This window comes from Cynocephalus volans, chromosome 14 (genome assembly GCF_027409185.1).
Source record: "Cynocephalus volans isolate mCynVol1 chromosome 14, mCynVol1.pri, whole genome shotgun sequence".
NCBI lineage: Eukaryota > Metazoa > Chordata > Mammalia > Dermoptera > Cynocephalidae > Cynocephalus > Cynocephalus volans.
Window position 1 is genome coordinate 62,583,742 of NC_084473.1, and position 24,127 is coordinate 62,607,868.

General features: G+C 39.1%; 1 protein-coding gene across 2 annotated transcripts in view; it reads left to right on the forward strand.

Annotated features, from left to right (window-relative positions):
* MEIS1 (Meis homeobox 1) overlaps nucleotides 1–24,127 on the forward strand; it is a 126,492-nt gene that overhangs the window by 53,842 nt on the left and 48,523 nt on the right. For both annotated transcript variants that reach the window (XM_063077952.1, XM_063077953.1), the window contains exon 8: nucleotides 16,356–16,501. In XM_063077952.1, coding sequence (XP_062934022.1) covers nucleotides 16,356–16,501 — 146 coding nt within the window. The remainder of the gene's footprint in view (nucleotides 1–16,355; nucleotides 16,502–24,127) is intronic.

The window sequence follows — 24,127 nt, forward strand, 5'->3', positions numbered from 1 at the left end:
TTTCTACTGACTCCCTTCCCCCAAAATCACCACATTAACTCTAAATAAGTCTGAATAAAGTCATGAGTTCAGTCTGCCACTCACTCAGCAACCACTGACTACCTGCTAGTACCAGGCCCCGAGGATATACAGTACAGTGGTGAACAAGACCCATTTATTGTGCTCAAGGAGCTTAGAGTCTAGTAGGAATGGCTGCATATAAATGGGACATGAAAATATAGTGTGATACCAGCTATCATTGTTTGCATATAGAACATGCACCTACCCCTGTACTGGAGGATCCTGGAAGTTCTCTCAAAGGAAGGGACATTTTTACAGTATTTCACACTTTCCCCAGAGTTTTCACATATGTAATCTCACTTGTTCCTCACAAGACTCCTTCGAATTAGTCAGTTCCTTATCACTACCACCTCTTTGTGAATGGAGGAAGAGGCTCAGCAGAATTCAGTCACTGCACGAAGCCTGTATGGATAGTAGGGCTGACCCGGGCCTTCAGTCCCAGGCTCTGACTCAAAGGTTAGTCATGAGTGTGTGTATTTGGGGAAGTGGGGGAACTTGGAAAGATGAGAAATAGTAGCCTGATATTGTGAAATCACTGTGCGATCATCTGGGAATTTGCCCCCGATTCACTGCCAAGTTTCAGAAGACCTGGAATGATCATTCCACACTCAAATAGCCTAAGCACAGCTTCAAAATACTCATTTTCCCATTTTTTTAAAATAGGGAAAACAAGCAAGTATAGAAGAGAGGCAATTAGCATGATCACTCAGGCCAGCTTTCATAATTTTGGTATTCATTCAAAATAGTCACATTTCACACCTTGAAAGTTTTTAGGCTTCTCTGGTGGAAATCATCTTCCCACACCGTGATTCTTAAAAGTTACATATTTTTTTTCAACCTGATCGTACTTAATGTCTTTTGACTAGAGATAAGACAGATACCTAGCTTTGGGCCTTCAGTGAACCACCATTCAACTTTCCAGTCTTTTTGCTCAGATCAGATTGTTTTAGAACTTGCTCTTTCCTTCAGTTGTCTCTTTTGCATGAGAGGAAACTTGGCCCAAATATTACAGAGATGCCTGACTTACAGAGAATTACTGAATCAATGTTTCTGGAAGAAAGAATTCTTGGAGTATGAATGAGATTCAGAGAGGACGGCTGTGTTTCCCATACCTCTTTCTGGTATTCAATGTGGAAACCATACCACAGACCACCTGGATTTGAATGGATGAGATTTGGGGTTGTTTCCCAGTTTTTCATGCCAGATGAGAAGGAGGCAGAATATACTGAGGCCTAGGAGACACACTAGAACCATGGTGACACAGAACCACTGGGCAGCAAGAGAAGGCTGGGATAGAGCAGAAATGCCCTATTATTAGGAGGAATTCAGGTTTGGAGCATCTAACCTGGATATAGAAGTTGGCCTCTGTGCAGGCAGCTGGGTGGTCCAAGATAGGGTGTCCAAAGGGTGTAGCAAGTTCGGGCCTGGCCTTCCGGCATACCCAGTCTGTTAGGTGGGGGCGGCAACAAGGCATTCTAGGCTACAGGCCAACTCAGAAGGCAGGCAGGCCTGAGACTGGCATTCTGAGGTCCAGATCCCCTCCAGCTGGCGTTCATAGAAGCAGTACTCAGTCCTGGGAAAGAAGGGGCTGGGGAGGGGAGGAGAACGGAGATTCCCAGCCAGCTTATGGTCAGGGTCAAGTTATGTATAACTTATGTGTGACTTCTAGTTAGGCCCAGAAGGGGACCAAGAGCAGAGAAGGGAGTAATTCATTGCTTTCTGCTACTTCCGCCTCGCCCCACGAAGATTTCAGGTTAGCAGCTTGTGATGTTATCACGAAAAAGCCTCTCCGAGCGCCCTGTCTCGGGGTCTCAGAGCTTGTTGGCCGCAGGTTCCGCACAGGAGACGGGGACAGCGCACCCCCCTCAGGCGTGGAGCCGGCGTGGGAGTGACCTGCGCTCCAGGCTTCACGCGGAGAACCTTGTTTGTCTTTCTCCACCCCTCCCGGAGCAGACTTTCCCTTCTTTGATACATAAATGTTGAGAGAAAACAAACTGTCCCGTGAGCTTTCGCTCGGGGTCTTTTCCACTCTCGTTCCCTGGTCGCACGGCCGGGCCGCGCCTGTTCGGTGTGAATTTCCCAATTTCATAGAGTGCACCGTGGTCGCAGGAGAGGGCACCTGCCTCTCAGCTTTCCTGTTAGCAGAATTTCAGATTCCTGACGTGGAGGGACACTTGAGAACCATTTGTGTCAGGCCGGAAAATGTTTGCTTTGTCCTTCTTTGTGTCCCAGGAATGGACGATTTTGCCATTTTGTAGGTGCGAGGCCCTGAAAGCAGTAAGATTCCCCTCTGCATTTTGATAGCTGGTTACTCAACTTCCACCCCTCAAATAAAGTCCTTCTATATGATTTTCTCCTTTATTTTTTGAAGGCATATTCAGGAAAATTTCCTCATATTTTGCAATGTGGTCATTTTTGACTTTCCAAAGAATTAGAGCTGACATCCTTCCATTCTTGGGAACTTTCTCCGGATCCATAAACACTTGGCATTTGTTTTTTTCCTTGTATATTTCAGAAGTGGTTTTCATATTTAACCTTTTCCCATTCTCTTTGACTAAGGTTCAGTCACTGCCACCTCAAGACTGCATGCTTCAGTGTCTTTCTTCTTTGACTTCAGTAAAAAGATTATGACTCAAGGAAGGTTTGTGAGCCCACTTTATGGGTCAGGCTTGTGCTGTCTGTGGACAGCATACTGCCATGAGAAAGGACAGTTACCACTGTTGAAGATCTTTCAAGAGGTGAAAGAAACGCACTTTGTTATCTAATCTAATCGGGTTAAAAGAGAGGATAGTCTAGATTGGTTGGGAGTTTAGCCTTAAGTCAGACCTGGGTTCAGATCCACAAGGAGCTCTATGCTCTTATCTGACAGCAGCCTTTTTCCTTATCTGTGCATTAGGGATATAGCAAGGATTAAATAGACAATTCAGGAAAGCACTTAGCAAGGTATATGATCTCTGTGCAGCTCATAATCACCAGTTAGTAAATATGAATTAATCCTATTAGCTATTAAAACAGCCTTTGAAAAATGCAGAATAAGTGAAGGTTTTTTAAAATATAGAGAAATTGACTTTTTTTTTTTTAATACTATGATAACAAATTTATCTTTAACTTCTAAGGTTTTTGTGAGGATTAATTGATCAAAGATCACTGCCAAGCATGCTTTCAGGTATCTAGTAAGTGTGCTCAATAAAAGTCTCTTTTTAGTATTTCTATTATTCTTCCTATGTAGACAGGAGATGGAAAGTTAGCTCTGTTTGTCTCTAGTGCATCTTACTTTTCCTGAATTTTAAAGAAACTTCTTAACGGATAAAACTTTTTTTCCACATTAGGAGAACAAAACCCTTTGCCATTAGCAACTACTGGAGAAATATTATTTAGAGGGCAGAGTGGAAGTTATAATGGTTAACCTATTTTGTGTTAAGAAATGAAACTTGTATTAGCATAAGTTGCTTCCCAGTGTATCACCGTCCACCAACAGGCTGCCAGCTGTGAGTGATGAGACTATTTAGGCAACACTGCCCACCCGCTTTCATTCTGAATGAAGCCCACTTACAAAGTTCCGAGTCACTTCAGGGCTTCTTTGGAAAAGACGAAAAAAAAAAAAAAAAAAAGAGAGAGAAAAATGGTATGTAATGAGAGAAGAGTGGGTGTAGATATTTTGGAGAAGTTGGGCTTCTAGGAATGGGAATGAGATGGGGAGAGATGGCAGAAGTGCAAATGATGGTGTTAAAGCTTTGGGTAAGGGAGTCAGATTGTTTTCCTGCTCAGAGGAAGTACTCAAGAACTCTGCTGCCAGGTGATGTGTTGAATATTTTTATGCAATTGATTTGATTTAATCTGCCCAACAACTCTAAGATGCAAGTACTATTACTAGGTTTATTGTTTCCAGAGAGGCAAAACAGAGACTTGAAGAGGTTAAATAACTTGCACAGGGTCGCATGGCTACTAAGTGGTGAAACTGGGATTTACATGAACGCAGACTGTCTGACTTCAGAGGCTGAACTATTCTCTTATAAATACCTCCAGGGTAGGAGGCAAGAAGTGATGTGTTGTACAGGTTGAGGAGATACAGGGGAGAGAGGCCTGCAGCACTAACAGAAGAATATGTGATTCATTCTGGCTTGTAGTGATACTCCAGTTAGTCTTAGAAATATCAGTGATGTTACCTACTCAAAATGAGGACTGGAGCAGCCTTGTCCCCATTCCTGTCCAGCGGGCTCAGGTATAGTCTTCTTTGCATGGAGTGACCAGAGGCTGTTGCCTTGTTCCACTTTAGGGAGGCATTCACATGCACCTGATACACTTTCTAGCTTTATTTGTCCAGATGGGAAGATCCTCCAGAACCTTGCTAAGATGCACAGTGTGGTCCTTGGGCTGGTAGTGCAGCATCTGCAGCCCCTGGGAGCTTGTTAGAAATGCAGAATCTCAGGCTCTTCCCCTGCTGAATCCAAATCCACATTTTAATGAGATCCCAGGTGCTTTGCATGCACCTGAATATTTGAGCAGCACTGCTTTAGAAAGTTACTGTCATCTTTCTGGACTGAACAGCATCTTTTTTCTGCCTCGACTCTTGGCATTTGCTGTTGCTCCAACTTCTGCCTTACCCTAGCATCATTTTCTTTCCTGAGTTCTGCTCTCTCATCCCTCATGCTCTATCTTCAGCAGCCTGGTCACCCTACCTGCACATACCTCCACCTTCCCTCACACCTCTCATGATCTGAGAGCAGAATAAAAGGTCATCAGCAAGGGTTAAAGAGGAGAGTGCCCATGAGTGCCTTGAGAAAATATTTCAGAGTACTAGGGAGAGTCAGGGCGAACTGGTTGCAGCATGTTTAACTGTTTTCTAACACTCTGCTGGTCCATCTCACTAGTAGACCAGCAAAGTGAGAGTACACACGTGAAAAGAGTTTCTACAAAATACAGATACATTGTCCAAGTTCTTCTGGTGTCAATCAAAAATGATGTGGTCCAGATAAACAGAATCCTACTTTTTTAAGTATTACAACTTTTAGAGACGCTTTTGATGAAAACGTTTCAAGACTACACATGCACTCTGCCATATCTTATTATAACAAACATTATGTTTTTATAATTTAAAACCGTTATGGCACTGTGGACACATGAGTTATGGCAGGGTGCCATATATTTTGTTTACACAGTCTCTTAGGTGTTGACAGGACTGTTTTCCCCTATGCTAAAGGGCTCTAATGTGCCATACTTAGCTTCATATTTTTTTTGCCTCTCTTATCACCTTAATTTTTACAAAGCTCTCAGCCTGCAAGCTATGGGGCCAGAAACCAGGTGAGCGAACTTTTGAGAACTGCATCTCAAATAAATATAACTATTTTCTGATTGAGGATAATACGGTCACTTCTTTGTAGAAAATATATGAGTTTTATCACATATAATCTACGGTTCTAATCTAGTGGTTCTCAAACTTGGCTGTAAATTATAATCAATTTGGGGGTTTTGAAAATTACTAATGCTGGGATCTTATCCCCTCACCTCCCAGAATACTCATTTAATTGGTCTCAAGTGCAGTGTAGGCATCATGATTTGTAAAGCCACCATATGATTATATATGTAGCCAAGGTTGACAGCCATTTCTTCGACTCTGGATGTCAGAAACGTTTTTGTTTTGAATTCTACTTTTCAAGTATAATCTATATAATTGAGTTTGTTGACAAAATGACCTCTTAGATAAATAAATGCTGTTCTGTCTGTATAAAAGTGTATGTATAGACACACATGCATACATCATAACAAACACATATGCTGAGTACTATAGAAGTTTAAAAGTAAATTATAATGCAAGCTTTTGGAGACACTACAAAAATAAATGTTGTCTGTATGTGCGTAGATGTGTGCGTGTACATGCAAAGGCGTGTGTGTGGGTGTGTTGTGTGTCTGTCTGGCTATAAGATCCCATGTGTGGCATATGTTTTGCTCTTTATTTTTTTAAAAAATCTATTTTCATGGTCATATAGAATTTTAAGCCATTCATTAATATATGACTTATATATATTTTGCATTATTGAAATAACTTTTAAAAATATGCAAGGTACTCGTTCCTAAAATGCTTTCTGAGATGTTGATTCAAAATAAAAGTTTGTGAGTTTTATACTGTTTTACCTTTGCATTTGCAAGTGTATTTTCTTAGAAAAAGATAGGGGATTTCCATTTTGTTTTACTGCTAGTGTAAATATATAGATTTCAGTAACATCTTGCAATATATTCACATCCTGAAGTTTCTAAGACTCCATTAAGAAGTTATGCTGTTTTTGCAGGGATTTTCCATGGTGTTTAGTTGTAGAAAAATGCTGAATGGATGAAAAATGAGTAAAATCTGTGTTTTTTCCTTTCCTATTCATCATTGCTGTTTGTCCTCTGTGTGTAGGCAACTAATTTGCTGTTGTTCCCCTGAGGGGAATTCAAGTCAAAAGTCATATTGAATTACTAGAAGAAGGTATTCCTATCTCAAAAGAACAAAGTACAATGATTTAAGGAAAAAAAAGACTCGGAAAAATTATCCAATTTCTTGTTTGTATCTGTCCACGGTACTCTACTTGTATGAACACTTTCATGAAATACATCTTAAATAAATCATAAAGATGAATACTGACCAATTCCAAGTGATCATTTGTACTTTCTATGAATTTAGCAAGTCCACTATCTTCCTTTAATCTCATCAAGTGCAAATTAAGATTTCAACAAAATTTTTTGGTGTTCTATAAAAATTCAGTAAATATTTTCATTCTGGGTCTCAGTTATTTGGTTGATTTTGTTCCATATTTTTCAGTACATTTTATACATTATTCGTGTTGACAGTGGAGATTCATGAAGTGATAGAAACTTAATCAAATGCGTTATTCACAGAAAAGAAATTATTCCAAATTTATTTCAACAAGCTGCCAATCCCTGACTTATAAACACCCAAATTATGAATGACCTACATATATACACACAGATGTTCATCCTAGATTTCTTATGTGTATTCTCACTGTTACATTCACAGAACCTGTTTACCATTATGACAATTTCTATGAAAAAACTTAGTGTTCAGAAAACATGGCTTCCCAAATCTAGGCAGGGGTAAATGGAGAGGAGGTAGGGGAAAAGGCCCGATGTAATGATCAATTTGGAAACTGATGCTGGGCTCTTTCAAAAGAATGACATAAGTTGATTAAAAAAAAAAAAAAATCCCAACACAACCTGTAGTTTTAAAAACCTTTACTTACTGCCTTACCTGAAATTCTGCCATTTAAAGATTCAGATTAATTTGCATTAATAAATCTTCTTTTTAAAATGCCAACACTTCTGGGAAGGTAAGGAGGGCATTAGTCATTTTTTCCTAATCTGAATTAGTTCTTTCAAATTGCTTTCTACCTAACGTCTGACTTAGATGAACGAGACTGAAAGGGTGGACATTCTGATTATTGGGAGATGATGAGGGTGAATTCAGAGCAGAAGAATTGGTCCAGGTCAGGTAACCAGAGTGGGAGGCTGAGAGCCTCTTCAAGGCACTGGAGCACTTGGAAACTCCAGGAGAGGGATGCTACACAGTGGAAGAGGGATACAGAAAAGGAGATGCTAAAGGCAGTTACACATATTTTAATGTCTTCCTATGCTGACTCTATGCACAAGACTATGAGGAGAAACCTGTGCTCCCCCTTATTCTTGCATGTTCTAACTTCCAGCACCCAGGGCTTAGATGTTATTGGAGCTTCATTCACTTAATGAATTACTTTGGCTTTGCTGAGCTGGCCTGGGGACCTAACACCATTCATTACTTGCTTCTATGTGGAAATATGTTCTAAAAGTCCAAGAGACCTACTTCCCAATTAGTGTCAGAGTGTGATCTGTGCCTAAATTGGGGTCTACCTGAATGGACTCATTGCTTCCCCATTGTCCCTCATTCTTCAACCTTAGTTTGGAGTTGGGCAGTTTGTTAGGTTGAACTAGAAAGAGACACTGGGCAGAGTAGCTTTATTTGCTAAAATGTAGGTAATATTAGGGCATGCAGTAAAGAAGATGCTGATGACTCCACGGAAAATACCCCGCCAGGTCATGACTCTCAGAACCTAGGGATCACCCACGTGGTCCTGTATGGTCTCTATCCTCCTATCTCTCCAACCTCATCTGTTCCGCCAGTATCCAGTTCATGGTTGTGTCTTGCTTCCTTCAGTCACATGAGGCCTTTGCACATGCTGCTGCATTGTCTGGAGGGCTTTCCCCTGCCCTCTGCTCTGTTAGGCTGCCCTCTACACCTAGGTGACACTTCTCCACCATTCAGACTTCTGCTCAAGCTCACTCCAGCTTAAGTCAATTCCCTGTATCTCATACACTCATAGATTTATACTTCTTTCTGATTAAGTGCTTCAGTTTGCAATTGTACATTTATTACTGCGATTATTTTGCTTAACATCTGTGCCCTTGAATTAGATAGCTCTATAGAAACAGAAACTCACTCGTTCTGATTTTGTTCATCATTTGTGTCCCTAAATGTTGACATAGTGTCTGAGACATAGTGGGAATTCAATACATTTTTGTTCAATGAATGGATGAATAACAAGAGTACATGGGTATGCAAAAGATGGTTACAAATACAGAGCTTATTTTCAAATGCTGCATTTTACCCTTTAGAAAAGGAGCGAGTACATTCATAGGAGGAGATACTTTCTCCAGGCTCTGATTCTCCATTTCTTCCCTTAGGTTTCTGTGATGTTAGGAGTCAATCAAACAGCAGAATAAGGTTGTGAGCTCATTCCCTGGTGGTGAACTATTAACAGTTTCTTGTCACTAAGTAGCAAATCTAAATTCAACTAGAAAGGAAAAGCCTCATGGCAAATCTCTGTGGAGCCAACCTTAGGAAGTGTATCGAGTCATTTGTTTTTATAACTGCCAATAATATGCTTACTTAAAGTTTGGTTTATTCTTAATTTTTCCCCCACTACTCTTAGCTCCTTAGTTTCCATCAATACCACAGGGCATTTGCTAAGCTCCTTCTAGAATTTAGCACTGCCACAGCAGGTACCCACAACTAACTCCTTATTTTGGTTTCCAAAGGAACCACCTCAAAATTTTTAGGAAAACTGTGGGAGGTAAAACAAAATACATGAGAATGTGCTCTCCTTTGTGGTTTTTCTTTGATCAATGGGAAATCACTTTGAACTAAAAAGAACAAGGAAACCGTAAGCACTTAAGGATGAGAAGAGATACAAAAAGGAAGGCCAATGAGTTAACAGACTCCTAATTAAAGTCAAACTTACAAGTTCACCATTGGATTTAAACCATTACATATTTGTATATTGGCTGCAGATTTGGAGATATGTAAAGTATACTGAGTTTCTCTAGAAAATGTGTAATAAGACTTAAAGAGTTGTGTTATGATTTCATATATCTTTCAAAATTATTTCTAGTGTCTACTAGGATACTATGACATTTTAATCTGTAGTACAGTATTAGATGCTAAGGTCCTCAGATAACGTGTTGCTGAAAAATTGCTGAGGCAGGTGTATAGGAATGCTGTGGGAAAGGCTGATACAATTACTTGAAAAACCAAGGAAAGTTTTTTATTTAGCACCAGATATTTAAAGTGTGGGTCTGGAGTTTGAGCTCAAATTGTCTGCTGAGAGACAACTGAGTTTCTTTGCTATGGTAAAACTGGGATATGGTAAAAGAGGGGAATATGATTAATTCATTGGGAAAAAAGTACAGAAAGAAACAAATAGCTTTTGCTTTATTATTTAAACTTGAACTCAGGAAAAATGCACAAAGAGCAAGAAATCTTAGTTAGGTAAATCATTTAAAATTATACTTGCAAGAAATAGTGGTATATTTCTGAAAGGCAAATATTATGAAGAATTCTGATACCATAAGTCTTAGTCTGTCTTTTGTTCAAGATGAGCTTAAAGGTTCCAAGGAACTGTCCTAGCTCTGGAGGATGCATTTCTTTTATGTTTTCTTGTAGCTGTTTATTGAATTTCATTGGTGAATATTTTTCAAGAGTTTAATTTAGATATATCTCAAAAAGAAATTTAACAGAGGGAAATCAAAACTATGGTTTTCTCCGTGCAGTAAAGAAAAAAATGCATTCATTATTCATTCATTTAATAAGCAATGGACAGACAGGTTTGTATTCTGGACATTAGGGTAGTACTGGTGTTAGAGAACAGAGAGGTGTATGATGTGGTTCCTGCTTTCACACATTCTATAATCAAGTGGAGTCAACATATATGGAAATCAACAGTTCCAGTAGAGTACTGTGTGTGTTACAATGGAGGAATAGCAGCGGAAGAAAAACCATTCAGGGGTAGGTGGTAAGGATGGGGAGTCACTAAGTCAGCAAGAGTCTAGCAAATGCTTCTTATAGGAGATCACAGTTGAGCTGAGCCTTAAAGGTTGCCAAGATGTCTCTCACATTATTGGGGGAAGGAAGGGAAGGCTGTTACAGGGAAAGGGATGAGCATAAGGAATTGCAGAGAGGTAGGAGAGAGCAGTGCAGGGTGTGCTGAGAACTTCAAGCAGGCTCGGGACTAGGCGTGGGGCAGTGAGTGCCCAACATAGGGTGACTTGGCAAAAGCTAGGCTGGAAACATACCCAGGGGAGAAACCAGGAAAGGCCTTCCATGCCAGGCTGAAAAGTATGACCTTTATCCTGAAGGCAAAAGGTAGCCATAGAGGGATTTTAAGTGCCAAGGTGATGTGATCAGATATGAGCCTTAGCAAAATCATTCTGGCAGTTTTGATGCATTCTAAATGAAGACAGAACACCTCCTTAAGACCTCTGAAGTATTCTAGCTGGTTCTAAAGAAAAGGATGTCTCTGATTCTCACCATTTATCCATTTAACACGGAAACATTATCCCAACTGACTTCTGGCTGACTAGACACAACCATGATCTGGACAGATGGGTTTGGGGTAGTTTTTACATTTGTTTCTAATATCCCTGGACATCAGGCACACCCAGAGGGGCCACTGTATAGGAAAACCAACCTTTTCCTATTGGTGGGATGTTTGCACCTGCAGCCACTGGAAAGGCAGGAATGTTCTACAAACTATTTAAGGGGTGAGAAGCCATATTCTCTCATGTAGATATACTATGGGAGAAAATATACAAGAGAAAAAAGAATGCTGTACTTTCTTTATGTTGACAATCAGAATATGCAACAATATTTCTACTTGTACGAAAATTTAGCCACCTTACAACATGAGCTATACGTTCATAACGAGGCTTTGGAATTGACCATTCAAAAAACCTTCAAGGCACAATAGATTTTCCTCAGTAAAAAAAGACACAATTGTAAATGGCCTTGGTTTTTGACTCTAGGTACACTTTGGGAGAAACACTCTATTCCTAAACACTGGAAGAGGAGAAAAATAAAGGTTAAAGAGAGGATATGGCCCAAAACTATGGAGTCTCAATACAAAATTGTAGATGAAAATGGTCTCGAAGCCAGGTTGGCTTCCAGTTTGGCTTCAAGCAAAACAAGAGGGTCTATAACCTCACAGGTTCATTTGCCCTGACAGTTGAAAGTTCATCTCCCTAATTAGGAGTTTTACCTCTGTGACATAGAGTACCCTATGACAGACAACTCATTTTATTTTTATCTGATTGCCCACTGACACTGTAAATTCCCATCAGTTGTGATGTAAATCTTAGGTGCTTATTGGGGTTTTGTTTTTGCCTCATTCAGAATAAATTTTTGGGAATGGCAGCTCTGGGGGAGAAAGGGAGTTGGTAGGGAGAGAAAAATGGGAGCGGGGCTTTGACCTGCCGGAGAGGAGCCCCTGCTGACATGGTCAGTCTGACCCATTGAATGCCTTGAATACGATAAATGCTGCTTTATCCTGCCTTGAAAGGCACGAGATAGCACAGTCTAAATGCCTGGGCATGCTTAAATAGGCGACTCGGGATGTTTGAGTTGAGCATGTTTGAAATCTGAGCTCTCTGACAGCCTGGGAGCTGCCACAGGTCACCTGCCTTGCTCCGTAGGGACAGGCTCAGGTCTCACAAGAAATTGTCCATAGACGAATTGTAGTACAAATTCTTTTCTTTGTTGGTTGGCCTCTTTCACTAGACCATGGCCTATAAAATTTTGTAAAAACAATTCTTAAATATTATTTGAAAGGGCAAATGGCCCACGCTGAAAGGTTTGACAGTTTGACGTATAGTGCATGGTTTTGATAGCTCAGAAACTGAAAAGTGTAGCCAAGATTCTCTCCCTGCTTGTTAGAAGCCTGGTGTTTTTTAAATAGTGTCTTGTTGCTGTGCAGAGTTCCCTTGCTCCTCACAATCTGACAGGCAATGAGACTGCTTCAGTGATCTTAAATCCTTTTAGACTAATTTGTGAGAGAGCAGAAAAATAGCTAGCACCTTCCAGTCCAGCATCCAAAAAGCACAGAACCAGGTATTACCAATTAAGGAGCCATTCATATCAAGGATAATCATATCAAAGCAGATCACTTTAGAGTCATCTGATAATGCCAGAGCCTGTGCCTAGAGAGAAAGGAGACCACAGTTGCACTTCAGTGAGGGGGAAGGAAGGGATTTGAATGGCCTGGGCTCATCAGAGCTGAGGAAGTTGCGGGGAATGGATTTCGGCAATAGAAGGTTGCAGAATGTGCAGCCAGTGTGCGCTCAGTGCCCAGCCACCCCTCTGCATAGCCAAAGGCCATTTGCAGGAGCCTCTGGCCCCTTAGTCACTGGCCTACTAGTTAATTGCCACACGGACTTCATGACACATGGGCAGATAATATGACATTTTCAGTTTCTGTCACTAGCAAACGCCACAACGTTGCTTGCACTAGTTGCTAAGAAGCTGTCAGAAACCATTAGCAGTTGGCTAAAGTCGCCCTATGGCATTTCCTCATAGCATCAGCAAAACGAGCATAAATCACCCACTGGAGCCTACTGCTATCCTAATGAGGCTGTAAGCTTGTTTATGGACTAGCATCATTTTTATGATTATTTCCACCTTTTCAGTTTGCCTTCATTTGGCGGCAGGAGAAGTCAGCTCCAGGAATGAAGTCACTGCTGACATTTTACAAATGTGCTTCAGAGCTGCTGCCTGCTGCCGTGTGGTCGGCCGGCGGTTCTCCAAGTTTGTTTAGTGATCTTAAAAATAAAAAAAGGAAATAAATCCTCCAGAGACTGCATAGAGGTGACTGTATCAAATTGCAGAGTGAATGGAAATGCTAAAGGTACAATTGACCATTTAGATTTTCCTCTGAGGTTGAGATGTTTCGAGATCAATTTTCAATTTTAGAAAGTGGAAGAGGTTAAACAATTTATTAAAATCTATGAAAGTGTTTGCTTTTAGAATAGTCTGTTTTATTATGCTCTTCTCCTTCTCCATCTTCTCCATTTCCCTAACTTGTGTCGGAATGGAGCAGGGTTTATTGTTTTAGGCTTTTCTGAACATGCACCAGTATTTACACTGGATTGAAAGCATTTGCTTCCAATGAAAATCTTGTCTTAGATTACAACCCAGCAGTGTAATTTCCCTCCCAGATGGGAGTAAAGTAGCTGTATTTGCCTAAAAACAGTAGGAAGAACAAACTGTGCATTAAGCCAAGGCTGTTTTTGGCTTGAGCTAATGATGTAATAGAAACCTTTTATTCGGGAGAGGTCACTGCCAGGGACTGAAGGGGGTGATCTGGCTCCTGCTTGAAAGGTTTCTCCATTGTATCTACATAAGTCTTCACTTAAAAAATTCTGTTCCTAATGCTTCTGCTTTCGTACAGCAGAAATAAACAGGAAAGGTTCTGGTGAGTGTTACACATGGAATGCAGAAAGCCTTCCTCTCCTAATGGAGTATATGATTCAGGTGCCCTCAAGGCACGCTTTCAGGAATTCTTTTGCCTGAGGTAATGGGAAGCTAAGGTTGCTTTAAGGCCTTGATTATCTATTGATGCACAAAGCTGGAAAAAAGTCATCTCCGCTGGATTATAGTAGATATTTCCATAAATTATCAATGAATTCTCTTCTAGGCAGGCACTAGGCATTGCTTGCTAAATTAATCTGAAGGGGTTTGACATGGATGAAAAGGCTTTTTTTTTTTTTTTTTTTAAGGTGGAAAACAATCATGGAGACGTAGTGAAAAACAGTATTGTTAGGTTAGAAGCTTTTCATCTTTTAATCAATAATCAACTAATATGTTTCTTTTCCTCGGTTACCTTTTGCATATTGAAAGTAAATTAGCCCATTGAAATTTTAAACGCTGTTGAGTTGTTTTCTTTTCTCATGTTTCTTTAATGAATTGTTATTTTATATGGTGAATTGCTTCTCTGAATAAAAAGCCTCTTTAAATACTGGACTTTCAAAGAATTTATTAGGCAAATCCAAGGGGACTTCTCATAAAACACTTGGTTATGCAAATAAAGAGTTTGGTGAGATGGAAGGAACGCCAGTTTAGGGATGTGGGTGTCTAGGCGAGTACAGACTCCAACAGCTCCATGCCCCTGTGACATTGTGCCAGTCGCAGAACACAGCACTCTTTTCATTGATATAATGACGACCTTGGAGTTGTGGGTCTTCAGAATGCAAGCTATGATTCTGTAGAATTTTAACAAAATATATGGATTTTTAGATGCAATAAAATTATGGATTTTAAATTAATAAAAGTTGAAACTCAGAAAAGTTCTGCAAAAGTTTTGCATTTGTGGCATATGCTGTAATAATAGTAGAAATGTTGAAAGTAGTCTGTTTCTCACCCAATAAGGTTTTTAAACCTTAGCTCAGTTCACATCAAGGCAGTTGAAAAAAAAATATTAAGGGGCACTTCTCTCTTTTTTGATGGTGGGAAGTGGTGGGTTTCCTGAGGGAGCTCTTAGGAACAATTGATTAGTCACAACATAACTACTATAGATTAGACTGAAATAACTGAAATTGAAATAGAGAATTTGTTTTGTATGTAGAACCTAATTAATATGAAATGAGAAATATAGAAATTCTTGAAGCCATGTAAATGAGTCTGAAGCTAATTCCAAAGTACAGTCACCAGGACACTTGTCTTACCAAAATATCAGCTTCCTTGGGCCACGTAGATTGCTCTCCAGGGACTTACTTAACCCAGTAAATGTGCTCTTGGGTGTGTCTCATTGCTAATCCTGGCCTCCATAGCTCTTCTTTCTGGGCCCACATCAACCTGCCTGCTTCTAAAAGCCAGTAGCGCCCACTGAGAGCTGGGGCACCAGGTAGGAGCTGGGGCTCACTGCAGCAGGAAGTTTAACAGACGCTGTGCTACTTTTTAGTGTAGCACTTGTAGTCCATTATGGTTTTCCTTTTTGTCTTTGGTGTCAAGACAAAAAATACCTACTTTTCATTTGTACCTTGTGACTAATTTTGGGCAGTGTGATTGTATGGCCTGAAATTCCATTTTTTTCTTATCAAACATGGCATTATAAAAGGAATACTACATTGTTTTTATTTCATTGAGTCACAGAGTCAAAATATTTTCCAGAAGAAACAATCTAAATGTTGTAACACAAATCAATAGAAAAATAGGATCTAATATAGAGGAATAGGTTAGCAGGTGACTTTTCAGTGAGAAAAATTTAAGTCTAGAAGAAATTTGAGAAACCATCTGGATTATTAGTGTAATACAGTTCCAGTTTACCATTACTTTAACATTACTTTATTTGATTTAAATACTAATTATTTTCTAATTAACAACTATGTCAGGGGTTTTTCCCTTAATAAACTTGATGCTCTCTTTCTGTTACAAGAAAAATTATATTCTGTTTGAAGCATTCCTGTGTCAAACTGCTTATATGATGGATTAACTACATTTCCCCATCTTAGTTTAACCAGTCTTAAGAAAGATCACTTGTGGAAATAACTGTTATCTTAAATGCATCTGTTCACAAGTTGACGTCAGTGAGTATATGTGGGATTTGAATACCCTGGCAGTGACAGCGCCATTTCTAATGGTTGCAACCATATTTACCTCCCCAGTAGGAGTTAGACTTAACTTGTCTCAGCTATATATATATATTGGTATAGTTACCATGGCAACAAAGCCACTAAGGAGATTGGATATTTCCCTCCATTCCCTTTGACCTTTAGAACTGTTCTTTGGAAGAAGTTCTTTAGAGCTGACTACTTTTGACCCTAGGCCTTGTTCTTTCTCTTTGTCTTGGAAAACAAAAAACAAAAAACAAAAAAAAGCAGTACCAAAGAAACTATTAATCATTTAAATTGCTCTTTTGGTTTTGTTTATATCCAAAGGCATTCTATTTGAATAAAGCATGTCAAGGTAGCATCAGTCAAAATTTGATTCACTATGTTTGCAGGTGATGGCTTGGACAACAGTGTAGCTTCCCCCAGCACAGGTGACGATGATGACCCTGATAAGGACAAAAAGCGTCACAAAAAGCGTGGCATCTTTCCCAAAGTAGCCACAAATATCATGAGGGCGTGGCTGTTCCAGCATCTAACAGTAAGTGGATTCTAAATGACATATGTAAACTAAATATAGCAATGAACCAGTTTTGATAGAAAAAGAAATGAGAAAAAAATGATCCCGTCGGACTTGGAATATTTCATAAATCACTGTGTTCCCACAGTTTTTACAAAAGTGTTAGCACTTGTTTCCTAGGTACATACCCCAAGTGAGGAGTTTAATTTGAAGACCGCTATTGCAATTTTGTTAACATTCATTAAGTTATAAGGTTGAGGAGTTCATGTTCACTTGTGATTTTAATATGTATGTTAATGATGTTGCTTTTCTAAGTGATACCCTTAAATACTTAGAACCAGTTAAGAAGAAAGTAAGACAAATCCCAGACAGAAAGACTTCATACCTTCCAATGCTTCAGTGGACCTTTACAGCAAATGGTCCACAAAAGTTTAAATCGTGTTGTGACGGCAAGATGGTCACATAATTTGCTTTTAAATGGTTTGAATGCGCTGGCTTGCATGACAACACGTTCACATGAGTCAGAGCTCCACAGTGAAAGTTGTCCCCGTATTTAGAACTGTAAAGGAAAACAGCAATATAGAGTCAGCTCTTCCTGTGTAGTCCCTTGTGACTTTTCAAGCAGAGTAACAGTTTATATTGTCTGTGTGAGTATTGCTGTTTTCACTGCAGGAATCCTCCTGGAGATATGAGAAACTGGAGATTTGGGGCTTTATGCCACTGGGGGATTTGTTTGGTTTGGTTATTGTTCTGAATGAATTTCATGTTTGAAATATTTATAATGATAATATCTTGGTGGATATTTTTGTAAGTGCATACTGATTTAATGACATCAAAGGAAGAAAATTTATGGATAAAATAATATTTTAAAGAACAGCAAAATTGTTGACTAGGGGACTTTCAATATTAGGAACAAAAGATGAATTTAGACAGGTTGGAGCATAGCTACATAGATAAATAAATGTTAAAAACTCCTGACCTTTTTTTTTTTTTTTTTAATGTCAGGAAAAATATTTGATGTTACTATTTTTAGCCCAGTTTGCTTTTCTTAAAGTCATTTTTCCCCCTAAATATCAAAGTTAATTTTGCATTGTCACAAACACGTCCACAGCCTGTTGACCCTCTCACCGTGGCCCATTTTCAAAGCCATGTTCCTCAGTGAGTTGTGCTGGTACAGGGAGACGCACTCAGGGGATGTCTGAAGGCCATGTTGCTTCTCCTCTGGTTAGAGGCTGTGCTTCCAATAACACTCAAGGGTATAAATTAATCCAGATTTTTCCAGTGTCACTGAATAAAATAAAAAGTGAGGGCAGCAGAAGTAACTAAAAAAAAAAAAAAAAAAGTTTCCTCCCTTCTCTTCCCATTGTGATTCCAAACAGTAACTATACTATGCTGACAGTTTGTGAATAAACTTTAGGAGTTGGTTAATCCTGGAAGTTAGCTGAATATTTAGATTGTTTTAGCTGTTATAATTTTAACATCCCTGTTAGTTTTTCATAAAATCTGATTCAAGTACCATTACTTACGTGACGCTTGTTGCGTGTAAGTAGATATTTTGGGATCTGCCATGGGCAAGTTTCCTATTGAAGTTTATCAACCACTTGTGAATGGGCAGGGGGAGGAGGACTAGGGTCTTGAGCGCATATCATGAAAAACAAATAATATGACGTTTAGATAAGAAGTGACAATTGGCTAAAGGTACTGATGCAACTCTGCTGATACTTTCTCACCAGCGCTAACCAACTCAGCTGCTCTGGGGTGGATGAGTTCCAGTGAGGGATGAAATCAGTTTGGCCCTAAAATCACAACCAAACTATTTCTATTTCCTATACCAACAGAAAAAGTGAATAGATTTCTTCAGCCCCCATCTCAATCTGCAGTGGAGCTTTGGGTTTCTTTGAAGCTGAAGTGCCCCTGAATAAAATATTATCAAATATTGATTCAGACAGATTCAGGAGAGAGAGAAGCAAGTTGTTTTATTCATCCTCCAGTTTTCCTAGGTTGTACCCTTGTGAAGACCCTTGCAGAGAGCTATATTATCTTCTTAAAAAAAAACAAAAAACAAAACAAAACAAAAATAAAATAAACATTCTAACAGCCAGCATGATGTTACCTGCATTGCAATGCTTATGTGGACTATGCATTACTGGGGCTATCGTCATAGAAATTATTCATGAACTTCCTGATTTCTTGAGGCTTGGCTAATTGTCTTCAGTTTTGGGGTCTTTGCTGGCCTGTGCCACTGCCCTGGAAGGGGAAGCCCATTTGTCCGTGGCTTTCTATGAATGCTCATAGAAGTTGTGATTGGGGTTGGGCATTTCTACCCTCCTTACCCACTCTAATGCTATCTGCTCATACAGAAATATTGATGGTGGTAGTGATCTCTAAAAGGCTAATTGCTCTTATAACATCATCTGAAAGGTAAAGTTAGGAGATACATCTAAATTTTTCACCCCTTTCCTTCCCCCGATAAGAAAGATTCCCTGCCTCTTCTCTAATCTCAAGAGCAAATAGGTCCCCAGTTAAAAGGAGCACTCTTCTCTTTGTCTTGTTATCCTTCTTGAAGGAATGCATGGACTTCTTAGGTAATATTTATAGTCAGGAGCTAATTCTAATAACTTCTACGGAAAAACCTATAGAATTTAAAGAGAGTTTTGTTGTCGTTTGTCCAGTGTAAGTAATTACTGACATCTCAGTACTAATCCATTAGTAACTTTATTTCAAATTCTAAGAGGTCTTCAGGGATGCACAATTCATCAGGAAGACTGTATGCAAATTTCCAATGATCACATTATTGCTACGTGATTAATGCAACTTCTCTAGAAAATCCTTTCTGAAATCTTGCTAGATATAAAAGAGCAATTGAAACTCTGGCTAATTAAAACAATAGCAATAACAATTTATTAGCAAATTGTAAATTAATCTTTTTTTTAATTCCCAAAGGCATATTTTAAAACCTCATGCACCTTTTTCAAAGTAAATTGCTATTTTTTTTTTTTCGTTTTAAAATAAATGGATTAATCCTTTCTTTGGGTTTATTTGGTTAAAAATTCCACCCTTGAAAGGGCTTTCAAGCATTTGTATGTTAGAGGAGTAGAATAGACCCTGAATAAAAACCCTTTCTAGATTTGCACCCCAAAGAATAAGAAGAAAAATGTGCCGATCTGTAGTTATCCACAGGTAGATTTAATCAGTAGCACATTTTACTACTCCAAAGAGAGAACTAAAGCCTCATTCGTGGACTCACAGTCTCTAGTAAGCTAAACTAGGCATACTTGTGTATAATGAAAACAATAAAAAAAAAGGAAACGAGTTTTTAAACTTTGGTGATTATGGGTAAAAGGAAATTTCAGTGAGGTAAATTCCCAGCTTAGACTTAGCTGAACATTTTCCAGTGTCGATAAGAGAAGGTCTATTAAATGAAACTATTCTCCGGAATTAAAAAGAATGACTGACGTGATTTAGATAATGAGATAATTAGAAGGAAAATAAAAGCATTTATTAATAGAAATGCTTGCATTTGCCTGAAGAAAAATTATTGCAAACAATTAAAAGTACTTGATATTTGTGTATGAGTCACTCTATACTCAAAATCAGTTCAGGGGCATGTGTCCCATCAAGGTTTCTTTTTCCTTCTTGAGAGCATTATTCCAAGTGCAAACAGACTATTATGTTATAGTCCTTAAACTGGATGTGTTCTGCATATTACCAGTTCTTTTGCTAGTGTTACAAAGATGTGTCCAAGGGTTTAGTGGAAATGAGGAAAAGGAATAAATATAATGTTTAAGGTAAAAATCAAGGGTCTTTTTGCTTTTTTGTTTTCCTACCCTATCACATTGCAGTTTCAAGTATAATCTAAATAGAAAAGCGGTTAGTGTGGTTCTTATTTAAAATATGCAGTGACTTTATTTTCCTGTATGGAGCTGCTTTGTGTCCCAGGAATACTGGAAGCTAGGGAGAGTGGAGGTAGTTAAAACACGTACCTACAGATTCAGGTGAAGAAAGCGTTCAAGGGTCAATATTTGACATTGACCAGTGGCGGAGGTGATCCTGAATCTGAAATGATTTTCTTTCACATTCTTTGCAACTTCTCATCCTTTCACTGAATTTGAGGATCCCATTGGTTAAACCTTACTATAGAGACAAACTTTGTTCTAAGTCAGATACACATATTTGGTATCTTTCTTTCCTTCTCTCTTTTTCTTTCACTTCTTTTTTTTTTTTTTTTTTTTTTTTTGGTGAACTTCTAGCCGAGAAAATATTTTGTGCGTGTGTGGCCAAATTTATGTCTCAATTTCTGATTTTTTAAGACTTTCCTCTGATTGTGAATGAAGCCAATGTGAGGAGTTGTAGAATCTTCCAGGTTGAGAATGGCGTTTCCATAGAAACACTATTAGATGAAAAGTGCCCTGCGGGTCTGCCAGTCTAAGGACGCAGGAAATAGAATTGAATTGGGAATTGAATGCTCTAGAAGAGACAGATGTTGTTTCATTGGTTTTGCTTTTGGTAACAAGATCTGTTGGAGACATCTTAGTGTCATATCTATGCTTGCAATTTTGGAAGAATTATTCTCTAAGCATTACAAATTATTACAATGAAAAAGTACTTCTAATTGGTATCCAGATAAGCCATTCTGTTGATCAAGGTTAGTGAAAGGTCAAAAGGCAGATAGAAGGACCTGTAGATAGGCGCATAGGTGGTAGATGGAATTTTCTCTGTTTTTCTTTCTATTCCTCACCTGTGTACTCTGACAGTTTTAACAGTGGATATTTTCACTGTGCCTTATGGGCTAGTATCCCTCAGCTTCCAGTCCTGAAAGATGTGGGGGCAATCCTGAGAAGATGGAGGGGCAGGACAACTAGATTCTCACATTCTCGCCTGAACTGTCAATCAGGGTAATACAAAGTATTTGAGAAAGGCAGTCCTTTCTTCAAAGTAGTCCTAACCTACCTTCATTTCCATGTGCCTCAGCCAAGGGAAGTGGTTTGATTCCTTCTTCTCTACGTGTTATCTGCAGATATTTTATTAAATTAAGACACTTGACAACTCGTATGAAGGAATGAGAAGATTGTTTCCTTTCAGATATCCACGTACTATATTGAAAAGGAGCTCTCTTACATATATAGAAAGAGTAGCTTTTTAGTCATTACTTTTCCCTTATCCTGTGGTTGCCATCACTTTCACCTAGCCGAGGCTAGGACCTAGCCCAGGCTTGAATGACAAAACCCTTTGTCTTAATTTTAAAAGATCTCTGCTACTTTGAAGATGGCATATTTCAACTTTGACTAGATAAGGACCCTGACTATTTTTCACCCAAGTGGGAACCATCTGTCTCAGGAGGGAAGTAGAACAGGGGAGTATTGGAGTGCCCTAATTCCCTTGTGATATACATCATATAAACTCTGTTTTAATAATGCAGCGGGTGGTTTCCAGATTCTGGGGCAACTGCCTTTTTCTTTTTCTTAGCTGGTTATTGAAATCCTAATGGGATGGGTGATGAATTTTCTTAGGTCAGGTAAACTGAAAAGGCTACAGCTGGAATTCTTCACCCAGAAGAATCGGAGTTAATACTAATGATCATTGTGAATTAGAAGATCAAAGGGGAAGCACCAGTCTGTTCTCCAAGTTGTTGCCCCAGAGGCCATTAGTGACCTGGCAAAGCTCTCACCCAGCCTGCTCCGTGCCCCCTTCCCCTTGTCCAGGCCTTTCTTCCACACTCCTAGCTATGCACCTCTGACCTGGGGTAATTACAGGCGGTTGATGAGGAGGCATGGGGAAAAACAATCACAAGTAAAAACAAAGTCCAACTTTAAAATCACCCATTTATTCAGGTATATAGGACTCAGAGGTAAATGAGCTCTCACTGGGGCTCTATGTGACTTATGGGGTGCGATTGAGATTTTTGTGCTCAGTCCAATGAATAGTTTATTCCTTTTGTTGGTGATTGTTTCACTCGAAGGGACTTCTGTAGAGTCTGGATGGCAATTTGTCAGATTATTCTAAAATTTTCTTGTTGTTTCCAAGGCTCAGGTAAAAATGCACAATAGTTTGGTTTTCTGATATACTCTTAATCGGGCTAATTAAATAAAGGATTATGTTCAAAACAAAAGTGCCCACATAAGCACAACTTATTAAGCTGCTGCTGATGCACATAACTATCTGAACACTAGCCAGCCATTTACACTTCAAAGCATATCAGTATCAGGCCTTCTTTTTATTCCAATCAGTGACAATATATTTTTTAAGGATAAAATATCAGACTCAGTCCATGAACATGCTACTGTTCCTCCTCAATTCATCTTTTGCATTAAAATTGGAGTACCATGTGTATATGTGTGAGTATGTGTATTTTTTTTCTTTTAACTAACTCAATCCAACCCCTAGGAATTTTATGTAAGTTTAGCTCTTTACTTTCTCAGCGTTTAAGATTTCTAATGAAAGTACCTTGCCTTAAAATATGAAGGTTTGACTGAGAGAAAATCATATGGTTTTATTTTAAAAGCATTCCAGTGTTTTGTTTTGGTTTGGTTAGTTAGTTGGTTTGACTAAACTGGAAACATCCCCATTACATTTGTCTTTCCTACTGAAGTGTGAGCGTAACCGTGTGCTCATATACGTCCCTATGTACTTGGGCATTTTTCTGTAAGACAAATCTCTCTAAACACTGCCATCTCTACAAGTCCTTGTGGGAAAAGCCTATCCATTTTACTTTTTTTAATCCCCAAAATAGCCATGTTCAGGGCTCTATTTTTTTCTGTTTCTGCTGATGTAGGCCCATGCCAGAGGACAACCAAATAGTGGAGACCACGTTGCAGTGGTCTGTTGCCCAGGTCACAAAACCCTCCTGGGCATGACCCACACTCACTTTCAGTATACTGAATGCCATGTGGTAGCAAAGACTATATTATTGATGCCCCAAGGTAATAATGATAGTGATTGCATAGATTCACATCAAAATGACTGCTCCTGAGTGAGGGTGCGATGGTTTCAATATTATTTGTCCCTCCATATGCAGAGTCCTCAGCCTGGTAAAGTCAGCTCACCTCAGTGGATGTGATACTCCCAACCATGTGTCAAGAGCCAGAGAGAGCTCTCAAGGACTCAGATAAGACACCTCTTTCTTGGTGGGCCAGTGGAGAGCCTCTGGGAGCAAAGGAGTAGCTGAAAGGGCTATGCCATGCTATTTTCTAACATTTTAAAGACCTTTTAGCACTTGTTTTTTCTTGCCATTGCAAAATGTCTTCACTCAGCAAATTACAGCCCAGTGAGCTTGGGTCTCAATACAAAATGTATTGCTCTGTCTAAAGAAAAGTTAGACCTTAAATGACTTGATGTTATAAATACAAACATCCTAAATTAGTTGATATTTAAATGAGATACAAGTAACTTGATTTTATATTATTCCAAATATTCTGAAAAAGAGATCTTTGATAACTACTTGAATTTGAATGTCCTCCTGGCATTATCTCTTCAGAAAAAAAGGGGAGGCAGGGGGAGAGCAATGTACGTGAACTTAACCTTCTAGGTGTCTTTGCTTTTTAGTTCTTAATATTCTGTGGGCGGTTTTTGTCTGTTTTCACATTAACTTTGTGGCGAGCATCCCTGCAGTCCTCATCAAGTGCCTCATTTGTCCAATGACAGAAATGA